Below are 22,720 nucleotides of genomic sequence, written 5' to 3'. Positions count from 1 at the left end.
ATCTGACCTAGCTCCCCACCCCTATTTGACCTTTGAATCCCTCCTTTATTACACCCCTGCTGATCAGGCTTCTGTCTGAATGTGTCCAGCGATGGAGAGCTTATGTCTTCTGACTGTCCATTCTACGTCTCGTTCCAGTTCTCCCGTCCTGACGGTACAAGTCTGTGTCTTTTCTTACACAAGAACCCTCAAATATCTGAAGACAACTACCACATCTCCTTAGAAGCTTTTATCCTGCAGGTATTAATTCTAGTGGGGTAGAGTGGGAGTAAGAACATGGAAGAAAAGAAAGAGGAAAAAATTATTAATTTAAAGCTGAAGGATATATTGATCCTTAGTTCTGTCTGATTCCAAAATCTGCTATGCCAACACGTAAGAAAGTAAAGTTAGACTAAATCATTAATTCATCGATTCATATGTGTTTATCAAGTACTTACTCTATGCCAGGCACGGTACTAGACTCTAAGACCCAGAAGTTGGATAAGATACAATTGCTGGTCCACAAAATTGAAGTAACTCATCTGAGGTCCCTGCAACTTAGTTAACAGAGCTAAGACTTAAAGCACAGGGCTTGCATTCTCCTCTAAATGTCACTCAATATTTGGATAAAATATAATTTGCTGGATTAAGGGTGCTGTAGATTTCTAACATAGCTTCTCCCCAACAGGTGATGTTTCTAGGCATTGCAAGGAAGGTTTTCTTTGTGGGCTAAGACTCTACATATTGCTGCATTTTTTTTTTTTTTTTTTTTACCACGATCTATTTGACAACATTGTTTGGCCTGCTGAGATTTTGAGATAAGCTGCAATTGCTGCCAATACATGATTCATATGGGATCAGAAAGGAAAGAATCTTGAAATATAGTCACATATAACCATGTGAATTAACGTGTGTCTTACTGGCTTGACTGTAAATGAAATTCAAAATAGATTTAAAGAAAAGAAGTCATGGATCTAGAATAAACTGAACAAAATTTGACTTTTGTTTCAGAGTTTCAGTTCACATCTCTCATATTTTGACATAGGTAAAATCAGGTTTCAATAAACTCCAAGAGAGAACTTGGGGAGATGGTGATGAGAAAAGTAGCTGAAGGTGTGGAAAAGAGGAGGAAACTCCTCCTACAAGATGAAAGGAGACCACAGAACACACAGTCCAGCACTTTTCAGACTCAGTTTATCAAATAACTCTTAGTTCATACAAGACGTTGCTTAGACACATTTAAAAAATTAACAGATAAAAGTAGAACTGCTCTGTGTTTGTGTGTGCATGCATGTGTGTATGTGTCGGTGAGTAGATTCCCACTTACTCTACGTTCTGTCTTCCATAATTCTGCAATCACTGACCTAGGACACCTCCATCATCTTCCAGATGAGGAAACTGAGGTCTGAAAAGAAATAAGGTCAAACAACTAACAAGGAAAGCCAGGACCAGAACTTAGGTTAGCTCTGTGCGTGTACGGGCAGAAACCATACCCTGACAACGACTTAACTTGTCACTTGTTGGGTGTGTCACTTGCTGCCTCACAGTCCCCTCTCCCCTGAGTCACTGAGAGTTTCTAGCTATCTGGTAGGAGGCACAGGGCTGTGCAAAGAGCAGGGGCTGGAGGGAGGCCTTTTGACTGGGAACTTTCTTTTGTTTACTGTATTTTACCAAACTAGATCTTCTAAGACTAGAATCAAGGTCTCCCCATGCCCAGAATGGTGCTCTCTGCGACCTGTTTCTGAACAGAAAACAAGACAAGCTCCATTACCCACTTTGGTCTTTCTTTCTTCCTCTGAGCTGTTTTCCTCATATGACCATTCTATTCTCCAGCTTTTCTTTCCTTCTCCCCGTGGTAGTCACCATCTGTAGACCTTAACAGTGTACAGCATAACAGAGTCCACACATGGTTCTAATTGGTTGCCTCAGTTTCTCACAATTCCTCGGAGATGACACCTTGGCTCTGTGCATAAACTGCCTCCTTTCCTAGCTCCTAGTGGTCTCTGGGACCCTCTTCTACCTGGTGTGCCTAGCAATCTCCAGTGCTAAATCGAATCAGCTCTTTGCACCTTTTAGGCAACTCATTGATTTTTCAATGAACTTAGCTTGTCTGTTTTACTGGCACTAAAGAAGGTTGGGTTCTTAGCACCATTAACATTTTAGATGAGGAAGAATTCCCAAACCTCCCAGGCATTAATCCAGAACTACTAAACATCTAAAAAGTAATCTGTGCTCAAACAAAGCTTGGCCAGGTCTGCCCCCTGTTTAACTTGGATGCCAATGACCCCCTAGCCCCAAATCTACTCAAGTTTTCTATACTGAATGGTGATAAGTAAAACACTGGGGTACAATAAAAGTTGCTGTCTTTGTCTGTTGCTGCTGCTACTACCACTAGTGAGGACCACTTTCTCCCCAGGGATCCATATCCACCAGCAATTACCTGGCAGGCCTGGAGCATCCTGGGACAGTAATTTCCATCTCTGCAGACACACCAGTTGGAGGTAGTACTTGAGTAGATGGGTGTGTAAAATAAGGATGGCCATTTGGGCTCAAAGCCTCTGAGTGCCTTATCTCACTTTCTCCCCCCCACCATCCCTCTGGAGTGGGATACAGTCTGACCCTGTTGCCAAATACCTGGTAATTATGAATGAGTCATTTAACGGCTATGAACTCCCATTTCCTCCTCTATAAAATAAAGGAGTTGGATTAGATCATTGCAAGAACTCCACAGCCTGAAATTCTGTGATGCCATGAAGTAGCAGGCAGCACCAATAAAACCAAAGGGAGAAAAATGGAAGGCCTCCCAGACCACAGAGCCTAAGAGGGAGAGAAGATGGCAAAGTTGCCATCTGAAAGCCAGACTGGGCACCAAGTTCATTACTTCATATTTCAATTCTATTTCTGGGCTAAGCTGATTATTTAAAAATTGTACAAGAATCATAGTCCCCAGTTCCTGAACTAAAAATGACTAGATTCTGTATATAATTCGATATATTATGATTGTGAATCATAAATTATAACTCAAAAAAGAAAGACTGTAAAGAAAGGGTCTTATGGGATCAGAAAAGTAATTCATTTTAGTCCTACTGGTGTGAGACATGGTCATATATTTTCAGAGTTACATAGGTAAATCCCTCAAGTACTTTCTGGAAATATAAATAATACTAATATTACCTTGCTCTTGTTTACCATCTTATATTTTTCAAAGTGCCCTCTTAGGCATTAGCTCATTTGATCAGGACAATTCCCACTCCCCTCCCCCAGCAGTCTAGAAAATGTCCTATGATGTGCCAATTCAAAGTCATAGAGGGTGGCAGGGAACCCCTCAGAGGCAAGTGCCAACTGACCTTAGGGGCAGAGATCTTAAAATGCACTGATTTCCAACCTCAGACTAGCTCCCAGTCATCTCAAAGGGATTCATGAAATTTTCAAGCCCAATTTCATTATCCGGTCTCTGCCACACTTGCCATCCTCCATCCTGACACACCACCTCTCTCCTCTACCATTCTTCCCTCCCCTTTCTTACTTCCCTCCCAGTGTTGCTTTAAAAGATACCTACGGAAATTCCTAAACTGTTAGGGAAATGAAAGTAACAAGAGTATTAGTAACTACCAGGTTAAAGTACTGGCAGGACACCAATTACAACATGCTGCTTTAAATCTTTATCTTTTACCAGATGAATCTCTCTTTTTTTTTTTTTGATGAGGAAGATCAGCCCTGAGCTAACATCTGATGCCAATCCTCCTCTTTTTGCTGAGGAAGGCTGGCACTGGGCTAACATCCATGCCCATCTTCCTCTACTTTATATGGGACACCGCCACAGCATGGCTTGACAAGCGGTGCGTCAGTGCGCGCCTGGTATCGGAACCTGTGAACCCCAGGACACCAAAGTAGAGCACGCGCACTTAACCGCTGCGCCACAGTGCCGGCCCCAGATGAATCTCCCTTTGACTAGAATGCCTGCAAAGTTCTTTCCCATCCTTCTAGCCTCAGAGCCTCAGCTCAAGCATCATCTGCTCTGTGAAACCTTCATGACTTCCTAAGTGAGCCGACTTCTTCCTCTTGAGGCCAGAGTGTACCACCTCCTGTTGGGTTCCTTTTACATCAACTTCCACTCATTTGATTTACGTTTTTCTTTCCACTGGACTAGATTCTTGGAGAGCAGGGACCACATCTGTCTCATCTCTGTACTCCCAGTGCTCAGCACAGTGCCAGGACAGAGTGGGTGCTCAATGACAAATATGTGTTGAATTGAATCAAGATGTATGTCATACAATAGTTTAGAAGGTGCCACAAAATCAAACCAACATGAGGTCAGCACTTTAAAAAAAGACAGGAATCACTAACCTAGCTGGCTAACTACATATACAAGTAATTTATCTTTAACAGAAAATTTCACATTTCTAAGCTACCCACACTTTGGTGATAATTTTGCTTCCATTTCTGCTCTATTTTAAAGACATACCAGGAACCCACCTCCTTTCTTTGGCATAGGCTAAGCAAATAAAATTATGAGACCTCTTAATAAGTATGAGATAGACATTGGGAGAAGAATTTGACGTGGGCAATTAAAAAATTCCTAGGAAGAAGCAAATGTGTATAAGTGAACATCTTCAGATCACTTAAATTTTACCTCTGCATTTTATGGAATATAAAATCTGATTTTATGGCTTGAAATATCAGCATATTTTAAATGTCCATAACCTAAATAGTGAGGATGAAAATAAACAATGAATTAAAATATGTAGGCTAGAAACCTGTTTAGGAAAAAAATTGCATGCATATTGCTCTTTTGGAATCTTGCCAATTAAAGGTGAGTACTTGAAGTTTGGGGTAATTATCTGCTACTATTTCTTTCTCTGATTAGACACCTCACACAAAAAACTAGATACTCATAATTAACTAAAATCTTTGATGTTCTGGACTTCAAAAAGTTCATGCAACAAAGGATAGATTCCAAATATCTCTTTCCAAAGAAGCCCAACTTTTTAGGTATTATTTTGCAATTCTAGGTTGGTCTAGGCATGATCAGTACCTTAATACATAAATAAGATAATGAGATCTATGGTCTAAATTTAACACTGAATATAAAACAATATTAAATTATCAAAATTAGGATTAGTAACAATACAGTCAAAGGCTTTTAAAACATGAATAAAATTAGGTATAAAAACTAGTACTTTGGCATTAGCTTTTGAAGTGTTTAGTATTTTAAAACAGTTTTAAGAACATATGCTTTCTACTCTATTATGAGACAAATACTCTACCCAGAGCACAATTTATTACTACAAAATAAATGAATGTTTAAAAGACAGTCTGTCAATTAAAAAAAAACACACATTAAAATAGCAGGTTTCCAAGCCAAGTCAAACAAAATATTTTCTCCTTGACAAGCTGCTTACATTTAAATGAAAACAGGGCAAATTTGGTCAATAATATGGATTGCATATAATAAAAAGGACCTTAGATCATGTTAACACAAGAATCAGAAAGCAGTAACTTCAATTAAAACCACCCAATTATTTAGCAAACTTTCAGATACAGCAAATAAATTAACCTGTTTTAAATGAAAGTGCTCAGATAAGCAGCTTTTTGACCTATGAGTAAATCTCACTAGCGGCCATCACAGCAAAGCAAGAATCTGCTGAAGCAAGGCAAAGCTCCCAAATCAAACAAATGGTATTAGTAATCAAAAAGCATTTGCAAAACATATTTCCTTGGTTAGTAGCAGGGGGTTCTGAGCAAACGCCACCTACAGCTTCCCTCGTACTCTGATATATAGTGCATGGGGGTGAACACACATTTCTCTTGCCCATGAACAACTGCAGTATTTTGCTTTTAACAACAGGATATTTTCATTTCTGTATTATCTTGTGAAAAAGGCCAGTTGTTATACTATTAAGAATGCACGTCTTTCACTTAAAATCCTCTATTATCCACTTATGTTTAACTCGTATTGGGATTTCAGAATGCCTTGTTATTGAAACAAGTAATATGTCATCATTTTGTTCAGCTAACAGGCCTGACAGACCCTGTCTCCTTGAGTTAGGAACAGTAGATCTCTATTTTGTACATTGGTGGCAAAAGCTGGCAGAATAAATGAGAATTAGCCAATTGGTAGTAAAGGTTTTTAATCCCAAAGATCCAGACTTTCCTTTTACCTTAGCCTTAATTATTCTATTTGGCCAGATGATGGTATATTTTTTTCAGTAAAAATGATCTCTATATATTGCAATAATTTCTTTGAATGGCCTTCTTATGAATTTTTAACAAATAACATCACTATTCACTACATATCTCTTATGTTTTTGATCCTTCTTACTACTTATCATCTTCTTTATTTGAAACAGATTTTTAACAGATAATCATCATTACAACAATATCTTGCTTGCATTTTATTCAAATAATTCTTAAAAACAGCTTAAAAAGCCGTTTGGAATAACATCAAGCTTGCCATCAATCAAATGAAAAAATTCCGCTGGCGGTTGTATAAACATCAGATCAAGTCTGATGTCTTCAAGGATTTCAGAGTGAACCATAAAAAACTCCATTAACTTCTGACAAAGAATGCAAATTAATCACAACATGGGGTGAAATGAAATTAAAGGCTCTTTTCTAATCAATGACAAGGCAGGATGAAATATTTGTTACTCTCTGCGCTCACAGACTGCCTAGGATGTTTGCACTTCCCTTGCAAAGCCCCAAATGTAAGGTGTGAGTACAGATTCACCCACAGTCGCTGTTTAGCCCTCCTCCCCACTCCCCACCCCCAGAGCTATCTGCTTACAAGTCGTGGAGATTCACAAAACACACTAATCATCTGAATCTCAGGTGCACTCAATTTGTTATTCACACTCTCCCATGCCAGTGAAAAGCCTGGCACAGACAGATGCACCAGGAACCCTAAATGACAGTTTTGGCCTCCGGAAGTACAATCACTACAGCAAAATCTAGTACAGCCTCCAGGTGAAATGTCTGGAGCTCCATATGGAGCAGGGAAAATTAACAACAAGATGAAAATCACTGCAGCAGCGGGGAGTCGGAATTTTTGAAAAAAAAAATGAAATTTAAAGATGAAGAAAGAGAAGTAATAAATTAATGGGGTGTGAAAACATTCAAAGCTGTACAATACCAGGGGCACTATTTGCTCAGATTTTTTTCCTTTTTTTAACTTCAGGTCATTTTGATGTAATTTATTAACCAAGATCAGGAATTGTAGCCAAAAGAAGAAGAACGTTTTTATACATGTACAGGTCCTTTAAATACATCTGTATCTGTATTATCTTCACTTTTCTGTGGTGTCTTACTTACCAAATTTCCAAATGCCAGAGCTGGTGCATCCCCTGAGAAGACTCCTTAATGGTTTTACTATCATCCTAATGCAGGGCACTATTGTAAAGTTTGAATGAAGGATGGCAATTTTTTGCAGGCAATCTTTCTCATTTCTCCTAAATTACGGTGTCATTAAACAAACCATTGCCCACCATCATGTGTTTTAAGTCAACGGAATTTGGATCTACATGACTAACTGTACACAGCTCCAGTCCCTGTCCAGACCTGCACATCTTTCCAGATTATTATTAAAGCTAAATTGTTCAAGAAATTGAGATACTATTTGAAAGATATTTACAAATACATTTTTTTCAGTATCCTATTGTAGAATATGCTTCACAGGCACCCAGAATTTAATGTCACTGGGGTCAGTGAGACCTCTAGAGCTCTCCAGAGCCCCCTGTCACTCTACTAAACACATGGTAAGAAGGGCAAAGGGCTCTAGGGAGGGGTCTTGTCATTATCTGCAATAGCACAACCGTCCGATGTTCAGCATTTCTCGTCTACACAAGAGGCCTCCCTAGGGCAGAGAAGGCAAACCAGAAGGGCTTGGTGGGGCTGAGCGGGAAGAAGAGCAGTGGTAAGAACAGCCGACCAAATTCAGAGTACACAGAGCCAGCCCTAGACCTAAATGTACTTATTCATCTCTGAGGCAACGTGCCTCGCCTCTCTAAGCCTCAGTCTGCTCACCTGGAGGCTGGGGATAACAGTCACTGCAGGTGGGATGTACAGCCTGAGTCAGAAAACAGAAAGTGCTGTGGAACTTGATATCAGAAAGGTGCTAGTTGAATCCAAGACATCATTGCTTTTCCTATTATAAGCTGCAGTAATAGACTGTGCATTTTTAGCGGCTCTTAACCTTTTTTTCTATTGAGTCCTAAACTGCATGCCAATGAGGCTATGCAATCTTAAGGCCTAAAGGAAACTAAAATAGTATTTTCAAAGAACAAATGAGAACCCAACCCACAAAACAATGAAATTCATATAGAATGATTATCTCAACAAAAATCCAGCCCTTTAACCTTTATGTTGGTCCCAGGCCACTGACTCTGCCTGATATCTTCCTAATACCCCTCCCTCATCTGCGTCCCCACGGCATACACAGTGTGTCACTGGCTGGAAGAGGTGCTGCTAATGACGCTGTCAGCAGTACTGACGCTCGGCTGGGGGAAGAATAACTCTCGAAGCTAGCCTCTCCTCCCCACATTCCCCTCTGCTCATTTTACACTCTGCTCCAGCTGCAGCTGGCAGGTTGCTGAGCACATCCTTTTGCAACCTTCGGTTGACGATCAGAAATTCTGTTTTGTGCTATAGCCCAACGTCAGGGCCAGTGGGGTGGCCCTTTGTACTTTTCCAAGTGCTTTCATATCTGTAATCTTGTTTGATCTGTATACTTCCTCTAATCAGATGGGAAAGACAGGTAACAGGATCCTCATTTTAGAGATAAGGAAACTGAGGCCTCAAAGAGTTACAAAGCAAGAATTAAGGCCTGCGGTGACCAGAGAGTTTGTGGTAGAGCCGGGTTCTAATTCTCATCTTCTGGCTCCTGGTCCACAGCTCTTCCAAGAGGCCAGTCTTCTTCTCAACTTGCCACTAGTGAAGAGTGCTCAGATCTGGTACCCTGATTTCACTTAGAGCTCAGAGCAGCAATGCCCTGGCACTGTCCCCAGCCCCGAGTACAGACGGGATTCAAAACTATGCAATCTTAAGGATATATGAAAGGCTCATGTGTTCAGGGACCAGACCCCTGGGTGACAAGTGGGATGAGGCAGTCCTCAGCTCAGTAAATAGAACACTGTTTGACTCTATGGCTGCTTTGTAAAGTAGTGAGTTTCCTACTACTGGAGGTCTTCAAGCAGAGTGTGGATGTTTGCTTTCCAGATATTGTAGAGAGGTTTGATTCAATGATGTCTGAGATCCCTTCCAATCCTGAGAGTCTGTGATTCAGTCTTGCCTACTCCATTTGGGATTCAATGGCACCAAACCAGCTGCAGTTCAACAATGAGCCACTCAGCCATTCTGTTTGCCCAATTGATAAGGGGAGGCTATTTCACAGAGTGGCTGGGGGTTCAAATGAGATAATACGGGCCAAAGAGAAGGTATTATTTCATAATCCAGTCTCTGCGATACTATAAAAATAAACACTCTTCTTCTTTTGCTTTATTTGAGGGCAAAAAGGAGGGTCGGAAAGGAATTGATAAAGTATTCTTTCCTAATCTTCAGTCTATAGAACAAAGCCTGTAAAATAAATGCCAACTCCACCAAAAGTCATTATTGATTTTAGCAACAAAGCACACAAACTTCTGTTGAAAGATCTGGGAAACAGGCCTGACGGCATCAAAGTTGCTTATATTATTTGAAATAAAGGTTCCAGTTTGGTGACAATATTCTATGACGATTCAAGGAACACAGTTTTTCCCTCCACTCTGGCATAAAAATTATTGCTAACTAGGGAGTTCAGCACATTAGAATTTTCCCACTTCCACTTGACCGATCAAATAAATGTACGCTTAGACACTCAAGAAAACAATATTGCAAAGGTATTGAGTCTCTTCCCAAATTGACCAGAGCCTTCAAATGCTTCATTTGTCAAATGCAATGGCAGTCCATTTCTTAGACTTACCACTTACCAAATCTCACTGATTAATTACTCTAAACATTAGGAATCTTAAGAATATAGCTACATTCTCAATCTTTGGCATTTTTATTAGATGGCTTACAAGTTTTCTACTAAGACTTGTTTGCGAGAGATATTGTACACGGCCTCTTCTCTTCATTTACAAAATTTTACGGAATTGCATAAATTGGCCAAACAGTGAATTGTTTAAAAATTACTGACAGAATAAGAGGTTTACCAAGATAAATATTCTAATGAGCTATAAATCCTGAAAATGTGATTTTAATTTAATTTGATGGGCTACCTAGAGCTAAGCAGCAAGGCTGTACATACCAAAATCTCACTAAATGCTAGCATGCATGCCAAGCAATTACATTTTAGATTTTTCTCTTTAAGGAAAAGATAATGTTTAAACAAAGAAGCCTACAAATTTGAAAAATGAGATTAACATTCTTGAATCTAACAACTTGGACTCTTTCTCTTCCACTTATCTGATGGCTCTAACTGTAAAAGAAAAAGGATACAAAAGAGACATTTCAGCATGTGAAGGGTCTTTAAATGTCCACATGGGTACCAGGAGAATTTGCTTAAAACCGCTTATAAAGATGGCAGAGAGAATGAGCCCCATCCTATTATTCAATAACCATGTTTGTGATGCATCTGCATAATCTAACCATGCATAAATTAGTATGTGTAATACAACACTTATTTGCATAATAATAGCAAGTTAATAGATGCTTAAAGAGCAGAGACCAACACCACCTTTAAATCAGACATGCCTCCAGGCACTTTGGCCTGTACAGACCAAGACGCCAGAAAAACACCGAGCATCAACCAGAGGAAAACAGTCAAACCATTCATTTTTCATCCCTCTAGACATTTTACTTATTTCCCTACACACTGGGGAATCATTTTCAAACCACAAAATAGTTTTATATTTTAAGTGCTAGCACTCTTCTATAATAAAAATCTTAAAGAAATTATAAAGATTATCATCAGCAATAGTAATATAATGAATAGTTTGTTTTCTCAGAAATGTGGATAGGAAGAGGCAAAATTTTTAAAAAGAATATGTTCAAAATCATACCCACATAAAATTGGGGGCCCGTCTATTTGCTTAGCAAAAATAATGACCTATTGAGATATTTTTACCATTCATCTCAATCCTTTAATTCAAACAAGTTTAATTAAACCCAAAAGCTCAAACAGTGTATCAGGAAAAGGCTGTGCCTCTCCCTCAATCTCAATATGAGCACATGGTACTGGGCTAGGATAAGGAAAAACATCACCAATGTCACACAAAGGAAGAACACGATGATGGCTTTCAACCTTTAACAAAGAGAAAAAAATCTGGAGTTTAAAAAAATAAAAAATCAATAGAGACTTCTAAATGACTCCTTTAAGATATCACTTTTCAATTTAACAGGACAGATTTATTTGTATGTGGCTCAAATGTTCACAATTGCTCCCTGCACCTTCATACATAGGAATGAATGTCACAGTGGCAAACAGCAGTAATGAACAATCTTACCTGAGGATATGGAAACCTCCCAAGAGCAAGCTGGGAAAGGAAATAATATTTGTCTAGTTATAGATTTGCATGCAGGGCAGATCTCCTTAAGACAGACAAGTACTAAATTTCAGAACTGTATCCAGCAAATACAAAAAGCTTACAACCTTGAATGCATGAACTAAATTATTGCTGTAATTACATTGAGTTGTATTTAAAATGGACATTTTCAATGGACAATGTTGCATCCCCAATAAAATATTCTAATTTTAACAACTAAATATTATCCTTATGTGGTTTCTCTTAGGAATATTCCCAACTCTACGGGCATTATTCACATTTACACGTGTGCTACAGTTCCTTCTAGACAGAGAAGTAAAACAATGGAACGAGACTGGTGGCTTTTCCTCTTGTAAAATGGGAACACCTAATGGTTCTTAGCCCACAACTCTGTTGAGTTTTCAGTTATAAGTATATAGGAAGGGTTGTAGGAAATGGGGAATAGGCCATATGAAATAGAAAATTTTGCCATTATTTCCATCTACCTGTTAGTTTTTTCATCCATTTTTCTACCTATAGTTAGAAGAAAAGAGCTACTACTAGTGGGAAAATGGCCATTTTAAGACTGAGAAGTCAGAACTATAAGTTTAAGTCTGAAATTGAGAAAGTGAATCCTTAGAGCTTCTGATTTTACTTGATTTGTAAACTATGTTTCTAGGCCCATCACTTAATTTTGGTCTTTGGATCCTCACCTGTAAAAACAAAATGATTCAACCAGGAATAGGACTGATATAAAGTAATGAGATCGTATTTACAAACACACCACAACTTATTTAAAGTAAACAGTGGCAAAATTTTCCAACTTCATAATGTGGGCCATCCTCAGGGCTGAAATCCTTTATATGTATTTGTAACTACTCTCCAAGTAGAATCGCTACATCAGGGAACTTTGAAGCTAGAATGGATCCAAGAGAGAATCAACCCATTTTACAGATTAGAACCTCAGAGTCCCACTGAAGAAGTTCCCACACAGTTTATCAGTAGAAGCCTAGGGACTGACCCCAAGACTTGCACCTTAATCCAGTGTTCTTTCTAGCGTATTGCATTGCTTTTCTAGATCTTGAGAAGTTGTGCATTTATTTCAAAGAGACTGACACTGCTCAAACATTTTTGAACTCCTCTTTTGGAACTGTGTTCAGAATCATTTCAAGTAATAGAAGAATAACATTTTGTTAGAATTGTATCTTATCTTGGATTTGAAATTATACCCCTCAGCTTTTTGATCCACTAAATTATTTGTCGACTAAGGTTTGAATGGCATATGGGTATTACCAAAACCCAAAGCCACCTTCAAAGAATAAATACTTTGTTCCTTACTAAGGATAAACAAGAAGGTGCTGAGATTAAGTTTCAAAGTTCTAAGACCAGTTTGAGCAACAGCAATGTAAAGGAATAAACCATATGACCAGGAAAGGTGACTACTTTGCAAGAAGCAACACTCATTTGGATGTATATTTTTATACACACGTTTTGGAACACCTGGTATGTTTCATTACCTTGTACTCATTTCCTCTATACTCAGAGTTACCGATTTCCAAGATATAAAGTTACACTATTATTATTTCATTCGGTGGATATCGTTAATCCCTTCAAGTATAAATAGCAAAACCTCACAAGATATGGTGAAGGAAAGAGAGTGTGGAGGTCAACCAAACTCCCTTTTACACTTTTGTGTGATTATGCTTGTTGCCTATATACTGTTATTAATTAGGAAGGGGAGAGACTCAGCTCTCCACTGCCCCCACTCCACCCCCACCTAATACGTGCCATCAGTTTGCCTTACATTTTGTAAATACAGTGTGTTTCTGGCCAATGAGAGTGTGCACACTGATTCAGGACGAGTCACTGTGGTCTACTGTGGCAGTAATGGGTGGACTAGGTATCTGCACCATTCTGTGCTGACAGGCAGTGACAGCTCACCAAAAGCTGTCACCTATCTTCACACATTACGAGTTTTGCATATTCTTCCATTTGGAGTTAGGAAACTACCAAGAGGAAGATCTCTCATCTGAAAGCACCAACAGCTTAGTAACTAACAGAAAGCATTTAGAACAGTCTATCTCAAGCCCTTCTATAGGTGCTATACCATTCACTCAGGTACACGTTGAATATGTCATTAAAGACTATGAGAGAATTCTGTCCACATGGCTTACCAGTAGAAGAAACTTGCCCACCATAAGTATAGTTAAGATTTAAACTAGCTGGCGGGTGCCAACACTGGCCATTGGCTCCTGCAGTTTAAAGAACTAAGCAATGATAAATGGAAGGCTTTAAAAAAGCAAGAGTGGGATAAGGTGAAAAATGTGAATTCTTCCCACTTCAACACAAAGCCTCAAATTCTCAATTCATCACTGTTCTATAGAGAGGCCAGCCTACAGCTAACTTGGGAACATGCACACATCTACTTGGCCCCCTCTGTCATGACTGGTACAAGGTAACAAGGATGGCCGATGTCATTCATTTACTCTGTAAGATACCACCATGCAAGAGAACAGAGAGAAATTCAATGCAGGCTAGTCAGCTGGGAGCCTCTCTGTACCAGTCTGCTTAGGAACAGGTGGCTGTGCTTGAACCAGTGAACTCACCATTCTTGGGACTGGCTTTGCTTTGTGTGTACTTTCCTGACATCCTGTGGCATCTCAGTCCTACTTGCCAACTACATTCCAGGGAGGACTGCATCTAAGACATCTTGCAGGTCTGACCTCTTTTGAGTCACAGGATAGAGACTCTGTCCTTGACCAGAGCAGCCCAACAATCATTTCCTCTCTCACAGAGTATCAGCACTGGGCTGCTCCAGCAGCAGGCCAAGGATTCCAATTCTGCACCAGTGAAAACTGGCAGTGGTACCATTAGGCTGGCACTACACAGCCATTTTAAGGCCCCGGGAGAGGGAACTGCCTTCCACGTATGTCCGTGTCCTTCCAGGTTCAACGCAGCTACAGTGTTTATGTTCCACGCTCTTTTGTCCTGTGGCAAACAGAAGGAAATATATGGCCGGGCCCCACAACTCTTTTATCAAGTTCAATTAGGAGAAGGTAAAAAAGGAAAAGGGCTCTTAGCAGATATGCCTGCATGAAGAACAAGTTCTTCATGAGGCTGTCAAAAGCCACACACTGGGCCCTTATGGGGAAGAGAGAGCACATATGCTATGAGTGAGTATTTCAGAGACAGCCGGACCTGGGGCCATTTTGTATCTTTTACCCCTAGTGGTCTATTAATCTACTTGCATTTCCCCAGTTTTTATTGTCAAGGTATTATAAATTAGGAAACTTACAAAAGAGAGTATGTAATCTTCTCTGAAATGGCCTGCAGATATGTCACTGTACTAAATGTGTTTCAGATTTAATGAAGCTTTAATGTCCTTTTTAATTTTGCCTGTTTCTGTATCACCAGGGGTCGGGCAAGGCAATCAGCACTCAAGAGGGTGGTTTGGTTTAAAACTAGGAAAAAACTCATTTGCTTATGAGTTGCACTGTATTTTCTTAATTAAATTTACTGAGTAAAATGGTTTAAGTTCAGCCAACCAATGACCTTTGTTTGTAGATTTAGATTTATAAATAGGTTAACAGTTAAAGAAAAAAAAAGAATCACAACAAAGCAAACAGATTAGAGCTAAGCCAATAGAAATCTTTGCTCTTTTTATCATCTTTACAAAAGAAGCATTTAAATATAGGCAGCTTAAGTCCAGTTTAAAAAAAACTATATTGAAAAATGTGGACCCACATAAGCGCCAGCAATTCATCAAAGGACTCTCACATCCTTTTCATTCCCAGGAGGGGAACGGCTCACACCGTAAAAGATTTGGAAAAGCTTTATTTATTTTTTGGGGGGTGGAGGTAGAAATAAGAGAGGGAGAAGATTCTATTTTATGTTAAATTTAAAAAGTGCATTTTAATTCCAAATACTTAAGATTCAGCAAGCTGCTAAATACTCTGTTCGTTGTGGGAGATTTACTATGTAAAAGGCAGAAAAAGAATGCTCTGAAAACATTTACCAGTTGGAATACATTTAAGTAACAGTAAAGCATTAATATTTTACTATAAAAGCAGGACTGTTCCTTAGTATAATCTTATTGATCTTTGATTTGTCCAACCATAATCTATGAAATACTCGAGTCAGCAGTATTTGAATATGTTGGATTTTATCATTTAAATAACAATTATATGTGTGTGGAGGTGTGATCATAACAATTGCCAAATACATAACAATTGCATGATAGAAACCTTTGTATTTTAACAAAAAGTTAGAAGATATTTATATACAAAGCAACAAAAATGGCTTCTGTTGATAATAAGAATAATTACTGTCATGAAGTCATAAATGATAAAGAGAAAACATACATTGTAGCCAGAAAGCAAGCGCAGGACACAAGTTCAGGATGTTTTTGGTGATCAGGTCTTCCACTTAGAATATCAACAATCTGAGAGTAGTTTTAAATTTACAGTTATACTGAAGAGCACTGGATTTTTTTTATTCTTAATTTAGACATACTCTATGTTTCTCTGTATAACTGCAAATTGAAAATAAGCATTTTCAATACAGCCAGTGATCTTAGCTGAAGGAGGACTTTATAGTCTGAAATGTTCTAAAATTTGTTCTTAATTACCTTGTGCACATTTTATACAATTAAATTTCCATCTAAGGATTTTGCATTTAGATTGTGCACTGCAGTCAAACTTTCATTTTATAGAAATGCAACAGCCACTTTGGAACACTCAGACACAGGGAAACTTTAAAAAATCAGACTTAACTACTGGATTACATAAAATTCCCGAGGTGAGATTTCCTTCCAAGACCAATTTACACGGTCCTAGAGAGAGAGTTTAAATCATCTGAAAGTATACTGGAAAGAACCATAATAAATATTAAATACCTCAAAATCTACCCTACGATTTTCCTTTTCTTCCCATGTATCAATTTCACCATCCTCTTACTGAATGGTTTAAAAACAATCCAAAGGATATAACAGCAATTTACCAATGTTAAAGTGCTTCGGAGGTTAAACTGACAACAAAGAACACAGAAACACAACGCGTCTTGAAGTAGGGTTTCAATTAAACGTAGAGGATTTAGTAATGTAGGACCAAAAAAAAAAAAAAAAGAGTTACAAATTAATTTAATCTTCTGCCTATAGTTTGCAGCTGCACTCCAAAGTGTCTAGGGCTTAAGAACAAAGCCTTGCAAGGCCTCGGAGTGAGGAAAGCTTCAATTTTTAATGTATAACGCCATTAGCTGATAACTTGTGGAATCTGCAACCCCTGCGGAGGGGCAGAAGTGCGAGTAACAGAGACTGATGAAGTGACATATTTGTTCATGTCTAGAACTATGAGGAACAGGGTTATTACTAACACCATCACGCCCAACAGAAATATGCCCTAATAACCTCTGGGACCCTCCACATTATCACTTCTCACTACATCAAATACATGAAAATCAAAACCTAATTCACTTTAATTAAAGACAATTAGTTTGTTTTACTATTATTGTTTTAACTTGCATGATATTATAATACATTGCAAATTAAAGATGGGATAATAAATGTAACGAAAGCATCAAACTGTGTACACCTTTCCACCCATGCTTGGTGAAATTAGCTTATCACTGGTGTCTTCTTGAGGAAATTCAAGGACACCATCATTAAAAGTGGTGTAGAAACATTTCACTCTAAAAAGAATACAGTGAAACCATGCATATCTTTTCCTTATTCAGTTTATACTTCTTTTCACATAACACTGTCCTAAAAACTCTAAGGATTTCTTTAACACAAACAGAATTATGACCCAGTGGAGGCACCAGAAGCTTAATTAATTTGCCCAAGGTCATACTGTAGATTGATGGCAAAGTTTGTTAAATTACTAGGAACTCTGGACTCTAGAAGTTTTGGCAATGGCAAAGGACCCTGTCTGCAAGGGCCCAGAGACTTCTAGAGCAATGGGTGAACCACAGCAAATAACTCATTACACCTGCACAGAAAGTGCCACATGCTCCTGAGAGCTTGCAAATAACATGTTTTCTTTGTGCAGAAAGAGCCTAAATGTGAGGTTCCCATCAGGAGTGCTTCTTAGCATGTGCCAATATTTAAAAAAGAACTATTCATCCTCACCAGAGTCCACTGATAAAAAGAAAGTTTACTTTAACTTAAGGAGCCCAAACACAGTAGCACAAAGAAATAAATCAAGCACTTCTCTATCATTCAGAATGTCTTGCATTCTATCCCACAGATTACTAATAATGAAGAGAAGAGAGCATTACAAATAAATGTTTCTAATAGAGGTTTTTTTTTTTAATTAGAAATGGGCTTATTACAGTGGACACTTAAATAGTGAGAGGCCAACAGTAATTCACAAGTACAATATCCTAACGCTGTTCCTTTAATTGCTTTATTTGTTTCACTGTTAAAAAATGATTGCTTGCTGTAGCCTAACCATGAATGCTGAAAAGCATGATACATTGAGGTCTCAACCTGGGCAAACTGTACCTAAACTTACACTTTATTGCAGCTTAGTTCACAATCTTCACCTAATATAGGGTTATATCCCAGTGCAGCAGGAGGATAAATCATCCTAGAATATTACTCCAGCAAAGTTTAGCCGTGACTGGAGCATATGTGCTTTCGAGCCACTGAAGCAAAGGCCCATAAAATACACTAATTACTGGAAGTTATGGTCACTGAGTGATTGATAGCGCTCTGCAAGGCAACTTCCTCATTTTCAGCTCTTCTGACGGGGCTCATCCGCCACATAGCAATTATTAATTCATGACCCACCCCTCAGGCACTAGTACCTTTACTTCTAATTCTCCTGCTACCAAACTACTGCTACAGCTGGACACTGTCTTTCCTCATTCTGATGGCTGGGTAAGGATGATAAAAAGTAGATTTCATGCTAAACGCTATTGTTTTGAATCTTTAAATGTTGCTTGGTCTTTCTAACCCTGCTGTCTCAAAACATAATTCTCCTTCCTGTCCCACAATGCTATTTCATTTGCATGATTTTCTTAAAAAAGAGCGTGTGTTTATGTGTGTGTATATATATGCATATGTATGCATATGTGTATATATGTGTGTGTGTGTATATATTAATCTGTCTATATTAGACCAAAAATCTTATGAGTAATTTTTTTGTTGAATACTGTGGTTTAAACGCAATGTATATTTTCAACGAGGCCACAGTAAATGTGAGGCAGCTAACTGATTAAAAAGAAAAAAAGGAAAAAACCCCTCCATTTAAAGAGAACTACTTTTGTAGCTTTGAAGACATTCTAATTGTTCCAAGGTGATTTCCATCAGTAGCTCTACTCAGAGCAATGCTAATTAAAATATCTGGGTATATAACTAAATCTCTAAAAGTCACTTAAAAACAACTGCAAAGGTCTCTTTGATGGTGTTCTGTACATTGAGAAGAAATTCAGTAAGAGACTCTGAATTAGAGAGAGAGAAAGTTCAGGTATGATGGATGAAAGCAAACACTTTACTTTTCTAATAGAAAAATAAGCGTTCTTCAAATTTTTGCACAACTCAAAATGTAATACTGAGAATAATTCTCCTATCTGGAATCTGAGATGGTGTAAGAGATGAATAGATGGGGGCTCCAAGCTACCTAACCTGTCAGGACTTGGTTCAAATTGTTCATCCTCTTCTGTCAGGAGTTAGTCCTAGAGGACAATTTTGAAGAAAATTCATCCCAATCCCTGTCCATATCATTCACTGGGCAGTGTACCCCAGTCCCACCTGGTTACAGTTCCCAGTGTTCTACAACTTCCTATGTCTCTAATGCCTGGCAAATTTTAACTTGTTTAAGGGCAAACTCTAAGTCATAAACTTTTATATATCCTCTGTGACACGAGAAATAGTATTTTGCAGTAGGTTGATAATAAGCATTTGTTGATTACGATAACCCCCCTGATGGTGGTGTCTCCTAAAGCCTGGTCAACCTGCTGGTGCATGGCTTGGCTGTTTCTATGCTACAGCACTTTAATGAAGATAGTATACAAACTCTTCAGTATCAGGGGTTGATAGTCTTAACTGGCAAGGCCCTCTTACACATCACTGCTTAGAATAATCAGTTTCACATATTTAAGCATTATGATTAATTTAGATGGCTTATTTCTTATTAAAGACTAAAGGGTTACAAGAAGGGAAAAGATTAGAGTTAAGTGCTTCCAAATCCATCTCATGTGCTTAATTTAATAATCATTTTAATCTTCATAATAAGAATTAAGAAATGACATATTTTCAATACGTTTGTGTAATGCTGACCTGTGTCCTCTGATAGTGGGCAGCTTTAATCATGATAACAGTCCCCAGAGACTTAGCTCTGGGGAGGTCTCCAGTTCTAAACTGCTCACTGGAGTCATGCAGCTGTGGGTACCTGAGAAAATAGTGCTGGAGTATAGTGCATCAAGCTCAACCTAATCTACCCTTTCTATTTCTAGACATTTCAAAGTCAAGGGAGGCATAATCAGGTAATATTCTCACACTCACACTTCTGGCCTCTGTATGTGCTACTGCTCCTGTGAGAAAGAATGAGAGAGAGAAAGAGATAGATAGATAGATAGATAGACAGACAGACAGACAGACAGACAGACGGGTGGACGGGACGGATGGAGTGGCCACCCCCACTAAGGCACCATGCATGCAGGTGAAGTCATCTTGGATCTTCCATTCTTAACCACCATCTGACTGTACCCTCACCAGAGGCCCCTGTGGATACTACAAGGAATGGCTGAGCCCTGGATTCCACAGAAATCTGAGTAAATAAATGGTTGCTATTTTAAGCCACTAACGTTGGGTAGTTTATTAAGCAGCAATAGATAACCGAAATGCTTTCACAATGCTATCAGCCCTCCCTCTCATCTGTTCAGTCCTATGCACTTCCATTGCACTTTTACTTCTCTTTCTCCCTACTAGTCAAGGAGCTCCTGAGAGCAAAGTCTGTATCCTTACTGCCAACGCAGGGTAGCACTACATAAGTGTTTACTGATCAGATGGAATTCTCACTTACCCACTTCTTATTATAGTAGACATATTGGAAATTAGGTTAATTTTTATGGTTCTTTAAAAAAATAAACTAGGCCTTGGTTTCTACAAAACAATGGCAATTGTACATTTCGAAATATGGTAAAACTGAACCAGCTATAGAAATAGTGTAGGTAATAATCCTGTGAAAAGCAGTCTTGACTAACGAGCAGAGTCACAATAAACCAGTCTTTTCTTTTATCTAATTTCCTGCCCATTTACATTTATCTCCTCTTTTTTCAAACTTCTTGATCTACTTCTTTTCTACAGCATAATGGAAGAAGCAGACTTTAATCCAGGCTCAGGACACAACTGCTGCTGCCTGGTTTAGTCACATAATCTTTCTGGAAAAGTCCTTTGATTCTCTGGATCTCAGTTTCCTTATGCGCAAAATAGGAACTTAGATGCTTATACGGTGGAACACTCTTGGGTGCCCTACATTACTGATTCTTCAGTCATTTACCCTCACAGTGAGGAGAAGGTAAAATAAGATAATGCACGTCAAAAGGCTTTAAGTGTTACGTACATGTACAGTATTACGTTGTCACCCTTCTTGTTAGAATGACACTGAGTAAGAAGATGTCAACAGCTAGGAATAGAGGAAAGAGCACTAGACTCCACATCAGAAGTCCTATTTTCCAGGCCTCTTCTGCACAGTGCTGTTAAGTGTGGACACCTTCCCTCCCTTCTCTGGACCCGAGCTTCCTCACAGGTAAGAGAAGGGATCTGATTTAACAAGTTATAAAGTCTCTCTTCTAGTTAAAAAACATTTTAGTCTCTAAATACAAGATAAGGTGCGTAAAAGAATTTTCTAAAGAAATGCTATAAAAATGTTAAAGTTATTATTATCTAGTCCAGAACCAAAGTATGTAAAATGGTCTGTAGGATCTTCAAGAGGATTTTTAAAGCCAATTCCAGGCGACTGGATTTGAGTACTGAAATTCTAGGAGCAGTGGTTTTTTTTTGTTTTGTTTCTGTTTTTTTTGGTGAGGAAGATTAGCCCTGAGCTAACATCTGTGCCAATCTTCCTCTATTTTGTATGTGGGTCGCTGCCACAGCATGGCTTGACAAGTGGTATAGGTCCACGTCTGGGATCCAAACCCACAAACCCCAGGCTGTCGAAGCAGAGTGCGCCAAACTTAACCACTACACCATGGGGCCTGCCCCTAGGAGCAGTGGTTTTTACCACCGGATATCTTGAAGATAGTAGCAGTGCTTCCCCAAAATATCATACTCACAGAATTTTAGAGTTGACAGATGTCACTAGAAGACTGGCCCCTTCTTATCTTTTAGATCTCGACTCAGAAGTAATCCCACACCACTCATTTACCCCGATCATACAATGCTGTTTATTTCTGTCTAACAAGTTACTATTGTCAAGCACCCTTCTTTAAAATGTAGGCTCCATGAGGGAACGGCCCGGTGGCATAGCGGTTAAGTGCGTACGCTCTGCTGCTGGTGGCCCGGGTTTGGATCCCGGGCGTGCACCGACATACTGCTTATCAAGTCATGCTGTGGCGGCATCCCATATAAAGCAGAGGAAGATGGGCACGGATGTTAGCCCAGAGCCAGTCTTCCTCAGCAAAAAGAGGAGGATTGGCAGATGTTAGCTGAGGGCTGATCTTCCTCACACACACACACACACACACACAAAAAGTAGGCTCCATGACAGCAGGGATTTTGTCAGTTTCATTCACAGCAACGTCCCCAGCACAGTGCATGCCACATAATAGGCACTCAACAAAAACCTGCTGAGTGACTAATGAATAAATGACTGCATCTTGTCTAACTTTATACCTGTCTCTTCTACAAACCATTTCTTCTTTAAAAAAAAAACCTGAGACAAGTGGTTATTCATTCACTACTTAAATACCCCCAAGGGATGGGGCAGTTTTACCGCTAAAGGCGACGATCCCACTGTTGAGTTGGAAGGGTGTAGGGATCTAGCCATTAGAAAATTCTTCTTGATATTGAATTTAAAACTATGGGCTTTTCTTGTTTTTTTGTTAGCTTCAGAAAATGCAGCCGGCCAGTCATAAAGCAGCTTGCCTCTTCTCTACTGACAACCCTTTAAACATCTGAATATGGGTTGTCAAATACTTGCTTTGTCTCTCCTTCATTTCTTTATTCTTCACATCAAGACTTTGTTGATTTAATGGTTTTTTTAAAAGTCCAAATTGTGTGTGTTTGTGTGCATACACAATTT

At 38.9% G+C, this 22,720-nt stretch overlaps 1 protein-coding gene across 3 annotated transcripts in view; it reads right to left on the bottom strand.

Annotated features, from left to right (window-relative positions):
• The window catches only part of MAP2K5 (mitogen-activated protein kinase kinase 5), a 236,955-nt gene that overhangs the window by 67,866 nt on the left and 146,369 nt on the right, over positions 1-22,720 (bottom strand). For 2 of the 3 annotated variants that reach the window (XM_058541930.1, XM_058541928.1), the window contains exon 17: positions 11,460-11,489. The exons of the other annotated variant lie outside the window; for it this stretch is intronic. In XM_058541930.1, coding sequence (XP_058397913.1) covers positions 11,460-11,489 — 30 coding nt within the window. The remainder of the gene's footprint in view (positions 1-11,459; positions 11,490-22,720) is intronic. 3 annotated transcript variants of the gene reach the window in all.

This window comes from Diceros bicornis, chromosome 5 (assembly GCF_020826845.1).
Source record: "Diceros bicornis minor isolate mBicDic1 chromosome 5, mDicBic1.mat.cur, whole genome shotgun sequence".
Taxonomy (NCBI): domain Eukaryota; kingdom Metazoa; phylum Chordata; class Mammalia; order Perissodactyla; family Rhinocerotidae; genus Diceros; species Diceros bicornis.
Note: the sequence above shows the minus strand (reverse complement) of the source record. Positions and strands in the feature narration are given on the sequence as shown.